Below are 11,780 nucleotides of genomic sequence, written 5' to 3'. Positions count from 1 at the left end.
CAGCGGAAGAAGCCTACGACGGCAGCCATCCTGAAGAGCGTGGAAGCCTCGGGATCTGGTACATCAAAGGGAGTGGCAGCGCCCTCGAGCACTTCGACAAGCACGGCCTCACCTCCAACGATACCAGCAGCAGCACCCGCATCGTCTTCTTCCCTGCCTACGCAATCCACGTTTCGACCTACTACTACGTCTGCTCCTCCAGCACCACCAGTACACCCTTTTGCAAATGCTCGTGACGCAACCTACGCCCCACCAAATGTTCGAAACTTCACAACTCTGCCGAAGCCCTTGAACAACAAGGGCAAGAAACCAGCGTACAAGACCATCGTCCCCGTTATCCAGCCGAAGCTTGCCGAAGAAATCTTCCAGTGTTCGATGAAGTCACAGTTCATCACGCTGACCCCAGAAGAGTTGCTTTTGATCGCGCCGGATGTTTGAACCAAGTACCGTGACACCGTCACCCCTAAGCGAGTCTCGACGGAACCCGTCGCGTCGGCCCACATCGTAGAAATCAGCGCCGACGAGGTCATGGCCATCAACCAGCTCTCGTGTTCAGGTACAACGTTGGAACCCGGTGCTACAATCATCCCCAACCCCTATGAAACATATCTGAAGCATATCCCTCACGGCGAGTACCCCGCGGAATTCACTGTCGCCCACGATTCGAACGCGATTTGTTCGATCATTGCATTGGTCGACAACAAGGAGCAAATCGAATGCATCGTTGACCCCAGTTCACAGATCGTTGCCATGTCGGAAGAGGTCTGCCTCGGCCTCAACCTCCTCTTTGATCCTACTATCCAGCTGAACATGCAATCGGCGAACGGCGAGGTGGACCGATCGCTGGGACTCATTCGAAATGTTTCCTTCCGCATCGGTGAGATCGTATTGTATCTTCAGGCTCACATCATTCGAAACGCAGTGTACAACATCCTCCTCGGCCGACCCTTCGACGTGCTCATGCAGAGCGTCGTCAAGAATTTCGCCGACGAGAACCAGACCATTACGATTCTCTGTCCGAACACCAGCGAAACCGTCACGATTCCGACATACACGTGAGGACGATCGCAAAGCCGGCAGCATCCTGTCGGGTGTCGCAAATCGCATTTTCTAGCTTCGAGGAATTGATTCCCCATGATCAAGGAGAAGCCGCGCTAGTCATCAACTACAATGGGGTAAAACCAAGTATTTCCTTCGTCTCTCCGATTGATTCCTCGACTCCGAACGCTGTTTCGTCACTGTACCTCTCCACATGCACCTCCGTTTCTTCATATTTGCAGTCTCTTTACGCCTCGGACAGTACAGCTTCTAATACCGCTCCGTCAAACGCTTCGACGTGGGCTTCGACTCTTCTATTTTCAGCTCCGTTCGCTTCGACTCCGCCAGCTCTCATTCCGACGAAGTCCATCTCACAGTTCTCCAACTTGATTCTTCTCTTTCCTTCGATGACATCGACTTCTACCCCTTCAACGCACAAGATCCTCGCCACGACAAAGAAGAAATACAAGCCTGTCGCTCTCAAAACCAGACCCGTCCTTGGTGCCATCCCCGAACAATTTTGAATACTTCGAGACATCAAGGACGACCCTCTATTCATCATGCCTAAGCTTTCGACCGACCCCCCGCCGTTCAAACCTACCAGTCGGTACACCCTCGAACGCTTTGAAGCAACCGATAAGCTTCACGACGGTGACTTCCTACTTCCTGACGAACGTCGAGTCCTCCACCACTTCATGTGCCTGCACAACGAAGCCTTCACCTGGACCGATGACAAGCGAGGATGCTTCAAGCCCGAGTACTTCCCTCCGGTTGATTTCCCCGTCGTTCCTCACATACCCTGGGTGCAGAAGAATATCCCCATTCCGCCCGGGATCTACAACGAAGTCTGCGTGGTGATCAAGCGAAAGATCGCCGCCGGAGTCTATGAGCCATCGAACTCGTTGTATTGATTGCAGTGGTTCTGTGTTGTCAAAAAGGACGGTAAATCTCTTCGACTCGTCCATTCCCTCGAGCCCCTCAATGCAGTCACAATCCAACATTCCGGTGTACCGCCGACGCCCAAATACCTCGCAGAACAATTCGGAGGAAGACCATGCAGCGGCATGCTTGACCTCTACGTCGGCTACGACGAACGACTCATCGCCGAGTCTTCAAGAGATCTAACGACATTCGAGACACCCTACAGAGCCATGTGCCTAGTAATACTCCCGATGGGTTGGACGAACTCGGTCCCGATCTTCCATGACGACATCACCTACATCCTCCAGCCCAAGATCCCACACATTACGGTGCCCTACGTCGACAATGTTCCCATCAAGGGTCCCGAATCCGACTACAACGACGAGCGGCTCCCTTTGAACCACGGCATTCGACGCTTCGTATGGAAGCATTTTGAGAACATGAACCGCGTGGTCACTCGAATGCGCTATGCCGGAGGTACCTTCTCTGGAGTCAAAAGTGTCCTCATCGCTTGAGAAATCATGGTGGTAGGACATCGCTGCACTCCTCAAGGCCGCCTCCCCGACGACTCTCGCGTCACTGCGATACGCAACTGGGGTCCCTGCGCTACTCTATCCGACGTTCGAGCGTTCCTCGGAACCATCGGCGTCGTTCGGAATCTTCATCCGTAATTTTGCTCACCGCGCCAACGCGCTCGTACGCCTCATGAGGAAGGACGTCGAGTTCGAGTTCGGTCCGGAGCAGATCGCGGCGCAGGAAGACCTCAAGGACGTGCTACTCTCATCCCCCGCCCTCCGAGCCATTAATTATGATTCCCCCTCCCCCGTCATTCTCGTAGTCAACACGTCGTTCATCGCCGTCGGATATCACCTCTGCCAGTGCGATGAAGCCAACACGCGAGTCCGTTATTACAGCAGGTTCAGCTCGATCACGCTCAATGATCGTGAACGAAGGTTTTCACAGCCGAAGCTCGAGATCTACGGCCTATTCCGCGCACTACGATCCCTTCGACTCTACCTGATCGGCGTTTGGAACCTCATCGTCGAAGTCGATGCTCGGTACATCAAGGGTATGCTGAAGAATCCAGACATAGCCCCAAGCGCGAGTATCAACCAGTGGATCATCTCGATTCTCACATTCCATTTCACGCTGGTCCACGTCCCTGGTACAATGCATGGCCCCGACGGCCTCTCTCGACGACCAGCTCAGCCCAGTGATGTCATCGAGGACGAGGTCGACGAAGAGTTCGACGATTGGATCGACCAGATGCACTCTTTTGTTCACCAGATTCAGCCCCTCCCACCGGTCCTTTCGCTTGCCATCTTCACCAGTGACAAAGCCGAGGACAGCTCAGATTTCAATAGGGAGGAGGATAGCTACGAGCTAATGCCTCGATTGGAGCAAGCGCAACTCGCAGATGCAAAGCTTGACGACGTGCTCGAATTTCATTGAACATTAGCAAAGCCCGATGGCATCTCTGAAAGCGTTTACGAAGGATTCATCAAGTACTGCATGCAATTCTTCCTCAACAATGACACCCTCTGGCGCAAGGACAGTCACGGAGCACACAAGCTAGTCGTCAAGCCCGGCGATCGCCTTCGAATACTTCGAGAATGCCACGACCGCACCGCACATCGAGGAATCTATGCAACCCGAGCCTTCGTCAATGAGCGATTCTGGTGGCCATTCCACTACGCCGACATTGCTTGGTTCGTTCGATCGTGCCATATCTGCCAGTCTCGACAAGTGCGTCAAATCCTCATTCCTCCGACCGTTGCAGTACCTGCACCCATCTTCGCGAAAATTCACATCGACACAATGCACATGCCAGCCTCGGGCAGATACAAGTACTTGGTCCAGGGTAGATGCTCGCTCACAACTTACCCCGAGTTTCAAATGCTTCGAAAAGAGACAGCAAAGGCCCTCGCTGACTGGATCTTTGAAGACATCCTCTGTTGATGGGGCGCGCTTAGTGAGATCGTCACCGACAACGGTACGGCGTTCATCAAGGCGGCCGATTACCTTTCGAAGAAGTACCACATCAACCATATTCGAATCAGTGGGTACAATTCGAGGGCGAACGGTCTCGTCGAACGTCCGCACTTTAGCACGCAACAAGCCTTGTTTGAGATAGCCGACGGAGATGAGAAGAAATGGTCCCAAGCTGCGTACTTTGTATTTTGGTCCGAGCGCATCACGACTCGACGACGCATGGGCTGCTCACCCTACTTCGCTGTTATGGGCACCCATCCGCTCATTCCTCTCGACATCGTCGAAGCTACGTACCTGCAACCACCACCGACTTCAATTCTTTCGACGACCGATCTCATCGCCCGAAGAGCCATTGCGCTTCAGAAACACGTCGAGCAAGTCACTGAACTCCACTCAAAGGTCTACAAAGCACGTCGAACTGCAGCAATTCGCTTCAAGAAAGAGCACGAGCACTCAATCCAGGATTTCGACTTCAAGCGCGGAGCCCTAGTGCTCATACGCAACACGAAGATTGAGAAGTCCCTCAACCGCAAGATGTGCCCATGATATCTAGGACCCCTCATCGTTGTCTTGCGCAACAAGGGCGGCACATACATCATGTGCGAACTTGTCACGAGTTGGTACGGCGCCTAGCCGTTTTTTAATTTTTTCCTTGGTGCGGGCTCGAACCCGTGACCTCTGTACTATATGCCCGATATGGACGTGTTGTTATCTACTGTACGATCAGATTAGATAGGACGGCAGTGCACGGCACAGCTCGGGCTCCGCTGACACAGCCGCTCTGACTCACCGGCCCCCAGGGCCGCGTCGGCATGCTGCGCATGGACCAGCTGCGCACGGACCAGTGCGCACAGCCTGCCCTTATCTCCCCATGTATATAAGCTGGCCTTTGCTGCCCTAGGGACCTCAGTTTCGACCTCTTGTCCCTAGGTCAGTAAGCCCTCAGTTATATTCTTTCTTACCCTACTAACCAATGCATTTACTTGTCCCTAGCCTTAGGTTTGAGCGCTGCTCACCATTGCTTCGGTAAGAACCAGTTGGACGCCCCCAGCCTTTAGGTATTCCCCAGTCACTTGACCTCAAGTCGCGACATTAGGTCGAAACTCTCCCAAGCGACCGGCGTTCTCTCGGAACCCACATACTCACACTTTCCTTTCCTATAGGTCGGGTGGTGCGCACCCCTACGATACATACGATACGTAGATAGCGTACATACATCGCCAACACTTAGGGAACGAACTCTTCAGTACCTGCACTTCAGTGGGTGGTACTTGTCCTCACGGACACGTGGACTAGGTTCCTGCTGCATAATAGTCAAAAGCAGTACTGGGCCCCACGTGAACTGCGAACCCTAATGTCTCCTCAGGCGCCGTAGCATAAGCTAGTGTAGTACGGCCATTTTAGTACGCACACCTCCCCGTCCTCCCCCCATCCATCGTGGCTGCTTGTCAGGGCCAGATCCACGCGTTCGACTCCCAGGACCTCATTGACGTCTACATCCCAGATGGCCCTAAGACTGCCCTCTACCGTTGCGAGCAGCAGCCGTGCCCAAATCGGACACCCCGATCGATCGAGGAAGATTACCCTCGTTACAAGGCGATCCGACGAGCGCAACACCCACTCGGACCCCGAAGCACCCTCGCATCTCGATCGGCCTCGCGGCACTCTCGCCCTGTCTCCCCTACCTCCCACCTCCCTCAAACTGTCGCCAATCAAGCGCGAGGAGATCTCCCTCCAGACCCTGCGCCAGAGCCTGAGGAGGGTGACAGTGAAGAAGGAGTCTCGGAGTCCGAGTCTGCGGATCCTGCTCGGCCCGCCTCGCCGACAGCGCTCGCCTCCACGTTAGCAGTCCCTGACGTACGTAACCCCCCGCCGAACTTCCTTCGGCGCCTTCACCGCCGACTCCGCTGAGAGGCTGCTCGAGCACTCGCTCCTCTCGAAGTTCGACCAGCAGAGGGCCACCACAGCCGCCTCCGCCCCCGCAGTGTCCTCCGTCCCCCCCTACGCCGATAATGTCGTCCCCTGCAGCCGCCCCCGATAAGGAGACTTTGAAACTTCTCCTCCCACTCCGATACGATGGCAAGACCGTCATCGAATGCAACCGGTTTCTGTCGCAGCTGCGCATCTACTGGCTGGTCAACACGTCGTTGACCACCATCAAACTCAAGGTGTAGGTCGCCCTTAGCCTGCTCGATGGAGATGCCCGCGCCTGGGCCACTCCCTACTTTGCCCAGCTCGCATCGGTGCAGGTGGGTGTGCAAGGGGCCATGACCCCATTCGCAAACGAAGCGGCCTTTGCCGCCGCCTTCAGGGCCCGCTTTGGAAATCTCGACGACGAGGCGGCAGCACAAGTAGAGCTGGCGAAGCTCTGCGCGGACAAGTCGGTCCGCGAAAAACGCACTGCCGCGGAATTCTCCGCGCTGTTCAAGGGTCCGGCGGACCGTTCCGGGTATGGAGACCTGGAACTACGCAACAAGTACCTGAGTGGCATCCCCTCCTGCGTCTACCGCAAGATCGAGCTCGAAACCTTCACCACGTGGCAAGCAGCTGAGAAGCGCGCCACTGAGGTCGAGCAAATCCTCGACATCAGCCGGGCTTGTCGGCCCGAGCTGAACAATTTCTTCTCGGCCCGAGGTCGAGGACGCGGTGGGGCACGTGGTGGTGCACCCCAGTCACACGCAGCTTCGGCCAGCATCAATGCGGCCGTCGGAAAAGGCAACTTCCCCGGCACATGCTTCGGCTGTGGGAAGCAAGGGTACCGACGTTTTGAGTGCCCCAATTGTAAGGACAAGCCTTACACAAAACGTGCCGACGCGCGGGCTACGGTTGCCTCGGGCTCCATTCAGGCTGCGACAAGCGCCCCCGTCACGACTACACCCTCGGCAAGTATAAGTAAGTGCCGCTTCAGCAAAATCTGAGCAATCGGAGCTGGCGGACTTTATGGCACAGTTGAAGTCGATGCGCGAGGAGCTCAAGCATTATCGGGCAATGAAGGAAGAGGGTTTTTGATCCAGTCCGCACTTCATGCCGCACGCATCGGGCCGCGAGTATCATGTAACAAGTACGATGTATTGTCTTCTGCAATGGTGTACGAGTTGGACCAGGGGTCCCAGCACTTTCACATTCCAGTAAGACTTCAAGGGAAAAGACAGCACAAGGACATAATCGCCATGGTGGACAGCGGAGCTACCACGAAGTTTATCAACAAGTGATTCATCACAGAGAATAAGGTGCAGACGTGGAGGCTGAAGGAGCCCATTCCACTCTATAATATCGATGGCACCCTAAACAAGGACAGAAGCATCTCAGAAGTAGCCGTGCTACAGATGCATATAGGAGAGCACGTCGAGAAGACGGTGTTCACGGTCATGGACATCGGTCCGGAAGATGTGATCGTTGGGTTGGATTGGCTACGCAAACACAACCCTGAAATCGATTGGGAGAAGGGCTCCCTCAAACTGTCGCGATACCCTGAAACGTGCGGTACCAGAAGGACTGGCCGAATGGAGCAAGCTGCGACTGTGCGTAATACGGGGGTCAGGCCCACGGCGCGCAGACGTTCGTTGAAGTCCAAACGGTCGGTCATAGGCGCCTGCCGGAGTAAGGTACTCCCGGACTTCGAACCCGAAGAAGATCCGACGGAAGTAGAATGGGATGAGGCCGACTTGATCGAAGCCTGGGAGCAGGGTATCACGCTTCCCGGCGCCCCTCAGCTATTTGTTGCAGCAGGGCACACGTATTCCCAGCTGTTCACTGAGGAAGAGATCAAGAAGAAGGTTGTCAAAACCGCCGAGGAGTCGGTACCTAAACAGTACCACGAGTTCCTGAATGTCTTCTCCAAGGAAGCATCAGAACGGCTACCCGAAAGGAAACTGTACGATCATGCGATCGAACTCGTGCCCGGCTACTCCACGTTCCATTCGAAGGTATACCCCCTGTCGAACAACGAGCAGGAGGAGCTTGACAAGTTCCTCAAGGAGCAACTAGCGAAGGGCTACATACGGGAGTCAAAATCGCCCATCTCGTCCCCTTTCTTCATCATCAAAAAGAAGGAAGGGACGCTTCGACCTGTACAGGACTACCGCCGATTGAACGCGATCACGGTCAAGAATTGTTACCCCTTACCGTTGATCGCCGAAATGGTGGATAAGCTCCGCGGCACTACGCTCTTCACGAAGTTCGATGTCCGATGGGGATACAACAACGTCCGGATCAAAGCCGGTGACGAGTGGAAGGTGGCCTTTGTGACTAACCGGGGGCTGTACGAACCCCTGGTGATGTTCTTCAGTCTCACCAACTCCCCCGCGACCTTCCAGACTATGATGAACGAGATCTTCCACGATCTCATCATCGGTGGCAAGATCCTCGTGTACCTAGATGATATACTCGTCTTCTCCACCAACAAAGAGGAGCATGAAAAGGTCACACGCGAGGTTCTACGCCGCCTTCAGGATAACGATCTATTCCTGAAGCCTGAGAAGTGCGAATGGGATGTTCCCAAGGTCAACTACGTCGGCTATGTGTTCGGTGGCGATGAGGTAGCGATGGATCCTGCGAAGCTAAAAGGAATCAATGAGTGGCCGGTACCCCGGAACAAGAAAGACGTTCAGAAGTTCCGGGGGTTCTCCAACTTCTACCGCCACTTCATTAAGGACTTCGCTAAGATCTCGCGACCGCTCGACCGGCTCACAGGGAACGACCCATGGCATTGGGGCAAAGAGGAGCAGCACGCCTTCGATGAGCTCAAACGGCTCTTTGCGACGACTCCAGTCCTAGCACTGTACAATCCTAATCGAGAGACGCGCATTGAAGTTGACGCCTCGGGCTACGCCACTGGCGGTGTGCTGATGCAGAAGCAGGATGACGGCAAATGGCATCCCATTGCCTTCAGGTCTCATGCGATGGATCCGGCACAGCGGAACTACGAGATCTACGATAAGGAGATGCTCGCAATCATCGAAGCATTGGATGATTGGTGCCACTATCTCGAGGGGTTACCCAATCAGTTCGAGATCGTCACCGATCACAAGAACCTCGAGTACTGGCGCACGTCACAGCACCTCACGCGCCGGCAGGCACGCTGGTCGCTGTTCCTGGCTCGCTTTGACTTCCGCATCACGCACAAGGCCAGAACGTCCAATGGAAAGGCTGATGCCCTGTCACGTCGATCAGACCATCAGATCGGCGATGAGGACGATAACACCGATCAGGTGGTTCTCAAGCCAGAGCGCTTCTGCATCACCTCCGCCAGGCGCGGTCATGCCTTGGTGACGGCCGATCAGTTGCTTCTGAAGCGCATCAGGGAATGTTCAGAGAAGGATCGGGAGGTGGCCGAGGCACTCGAAAAGGTGCAGAACCTCGGGCCACCACGGCTGCAAAGGGGCTTTGAGGAGTGGAATGCCGAACAAGGGCTTCTGTTGTTCCACGGGTGCGTATACGTCCCAAAGAACGCAGAGCTACGGCGGGATATTGTCAAGATCCACCACGACTCGCTGATCGCCGGTCATGGCGGTCGTGCCAAAACCCTTGAGCTCGTATTGCGGAATTACTGGTGGCCAGGAATGTCCAAGTTTGTCAATGAGTACGTAAGCACCTGCGACGTGTGCAACCGCACCAAGACATTCCCAGCCAAGCCCCAGGGTCCGCTGAAGCCGAATGAGATCCCCGAGCGCCTGTGGCAGATCATCACGACCGATATGATCGTCGGCTTGCCGAAGTCTGATGGATTCGACTCGATCCGCTGACCGCTTTATCAAGCAGGTCCACTTCTCGGCCTGTCATGAGACCCTGACGGCAGAAGGTGTGGCAGACCTGTACATCCGCGATGTGTTCAAGCATCATGGGGCCCCGGCCAAGGTCATATCAGACCGAGGTCCCCAGTTCGCTTTGAAATACCTGCATGCGGTGTACAAGGGACTAGGGATCGAGCCAGCGCTGTTTACAGCATTCCATCCCCAGACAGACGGCCAGACTGAGCACTGGAATCAGGAGATCGAGCAGTACCTGCGTGCTTTCACAAGCCACAGGCAGGATGATTGGGCGAAGCAGTTACCGCTCGCGGAGTTTGCACTGAACAACCGAGTTCACTCCATGACCGGGCACTCCCCTTTCTTCCTGCATCAAGGGTACAATCCTGAGATCCAGGTTCGGATCAATCCAATGTCTGCGATGCCTGCTGCCGCTGATCGGCTTAAGATCCTGAAGGAGATTTGCAATGACATGCACTCTGCGCTCGAGCTGTCGGCCGAGCGCATGAAGGTGTACTACGATAAGCACATGCAGGAGGCACCGGTCTTTGCGCTGGGGGACAAGGTCTGGCTCGACGCTCGGAACCTTAAGCTGAAACAGCTGAGCAAGAAGCTCAGTCCCAAGCGCCTTGGACCATATGCCGTGCGGCAAAAGCTCGGAGACCTGGATTATGAATTAGTCCTGCCGAAATCGGTGCCGGTGCATCCGGTATTCCATGTCTCCTTGCTCAGCAAGTACACGCGTAGCGATATCCCGGGCCGGGAGCCGGAGGAGCCGCCTGCGATCGAGGTTGAGGGCGACGAGGAATACGAGATTGAGCAGATCAAGGATTCGCGAATCTTCCGGCGTCAGCTACAGTACCTCGTCAAATGGAAGGGTTATGACGATTCGCATACGTCATGGGAACCGGCGCGCAACGTTGCCAATGCGCCGGCCCTCATAGCCGACTTCCACCGGAAGAACCCAAACGCCCCTCGCTGCCTTAATGCTGCTATCTTTGGTGGTCTCAACTTCCAGCCAATGCCTTTGCTGCTGACTGAAGCATGCTGCCGCTCCGGGTGGGAGATGGGCAAGGGCGCCTCGCATGAGGTCATGCGCCGTTGAGGGGGGGGTAATGTCACAACTTGGCACGGCACCTAGCCATTTTTTTAATTTTTTCCTTTTCACGGGCTCGAACCCGCAACCTCTGCACTATATGCCCGATATGGACGCGTCGTTATCTACTGTACGATCAGATTAGATAGGACGGCAGTGCACGGCACAGCTCGGGCTCTGCTGACACAGCCGCTCTGACTCACTGGCCCCCGGGGCTACATCGGCATGCTGTGCACGGACCAGCTGCGCACGAACCAACGCGCACAGCCTGCCCTAATCTCCCCATGTATATAAACCGGTGATAGGCGCCAAGCCCCTCTGGGCCCCGATTCACCTCTTTTCGGCACTCGCATCCCGCCCGGCACTTCGACTCAGTCCCACAACACTTCGATTTTGCCTTTGACGCTCTTCGACACCTTCGACGGTGCGTGACGCTTACTCGAAGCTCGGCACGGTCTTCCCGATGCCTCGTGCGTAGATCTCGGAACGTCTTCCGCATTCGGCAAACAATAGGGCCACTTGACGCCGCTCGGCCAAGCGCGCGCTTCGCTCCAAGCCACACCGAAGTAGCCGGTCTTTCCCGATTAGGTATCGAACCTCGCGGCATGCCTTCACGACGGCTACCGGTCCGAAGTGGCCATATGTTGCTCTTCATCTCCGCATTCGGCATGACGTCACTCTACTGATGGACTTGGTATGTGCCCCTCGGTGAGGCAGCTTCTTGAGGAACAATGCAAAGCCCCTTGTACCCGTATGCCACTCTCGAATAGTCGTAGCATCCTGTGTAGTATAAAATCTGTCGTAGTTCTCCCCAAAAATAAAAGAGCTGTTCCCCCCCCCCCTCGAGTTCAGAGCTCATAAGTCGAGTTCGCCCCGCGTCTAAGCTTTCAACTGCGTCACTTCGTCCCTCGCCACGTAACTTTGAAACCTCGTCCACTGCGTTTACTCGTCGATACCGTCTCGACGAACCCTTCGACTTCGACTAT

General features: G+C 55.3%; 2 protein-coding genes across 2 annotated transcripts; both read left to right on the top strand.

The window, feature by feature from the left end:
- Positions 1-9: 9 nt before the first annotated feature.
- On the top strand, positions 10-1,562 carry POSPLADRAFT_1054832 (hypothetical protein; the record flags this gene model as incomplete). Its single annotated transcript, XM_024480565.1, has 4 exons — positions 10-432; positions 469-877; positions 923-1,055; positions 1,115-1,562. Coding segments are annotated over 4 exons (1,413 nt in total), but the record flags the coding sequence as incomplete, so codon positions are not given.
- A 3,600-nt stretch (positions 1,563-5,162) lies between these two features.
- On the top strand, positions 5,163-5,992 carry POSPLADRAFT_1137651 (hypothetical protein; the record flags this gene model as incomplete). The annotated part of the gene is given in 4 exon segments (XM_024484816.1): positions 5,163-5,215; position 5,337; positions 5,356-5,808; positions 5,903-5,992. Coding segments are annotated over 4 exon segments (597 nt in total), but the record flags the coding sequence as incomplete, so codon positions are not given.
- Between the last annotated feature and the right edge of the window lie 5,788 nt (positions 5,993-11,780).

This window comes from Postia placenta, assembly GCF_002117355.1.
Source record: "Postia placenta MAD-698-R-SB12 unplaced genomic scaffold POSPLAscaffold_4, whole genome shotgun sequence".
NCBI classification, from domain to species: Eukaryota; Fungi; Basidiomycota; class Agaricomycetes; order Polyporales; family Adustoporiaceae; genus Rhodonia; species Rhodonia placenta.
This window is presented reverse-complemented; position numbering and strand designations above follow the sequence as displayed.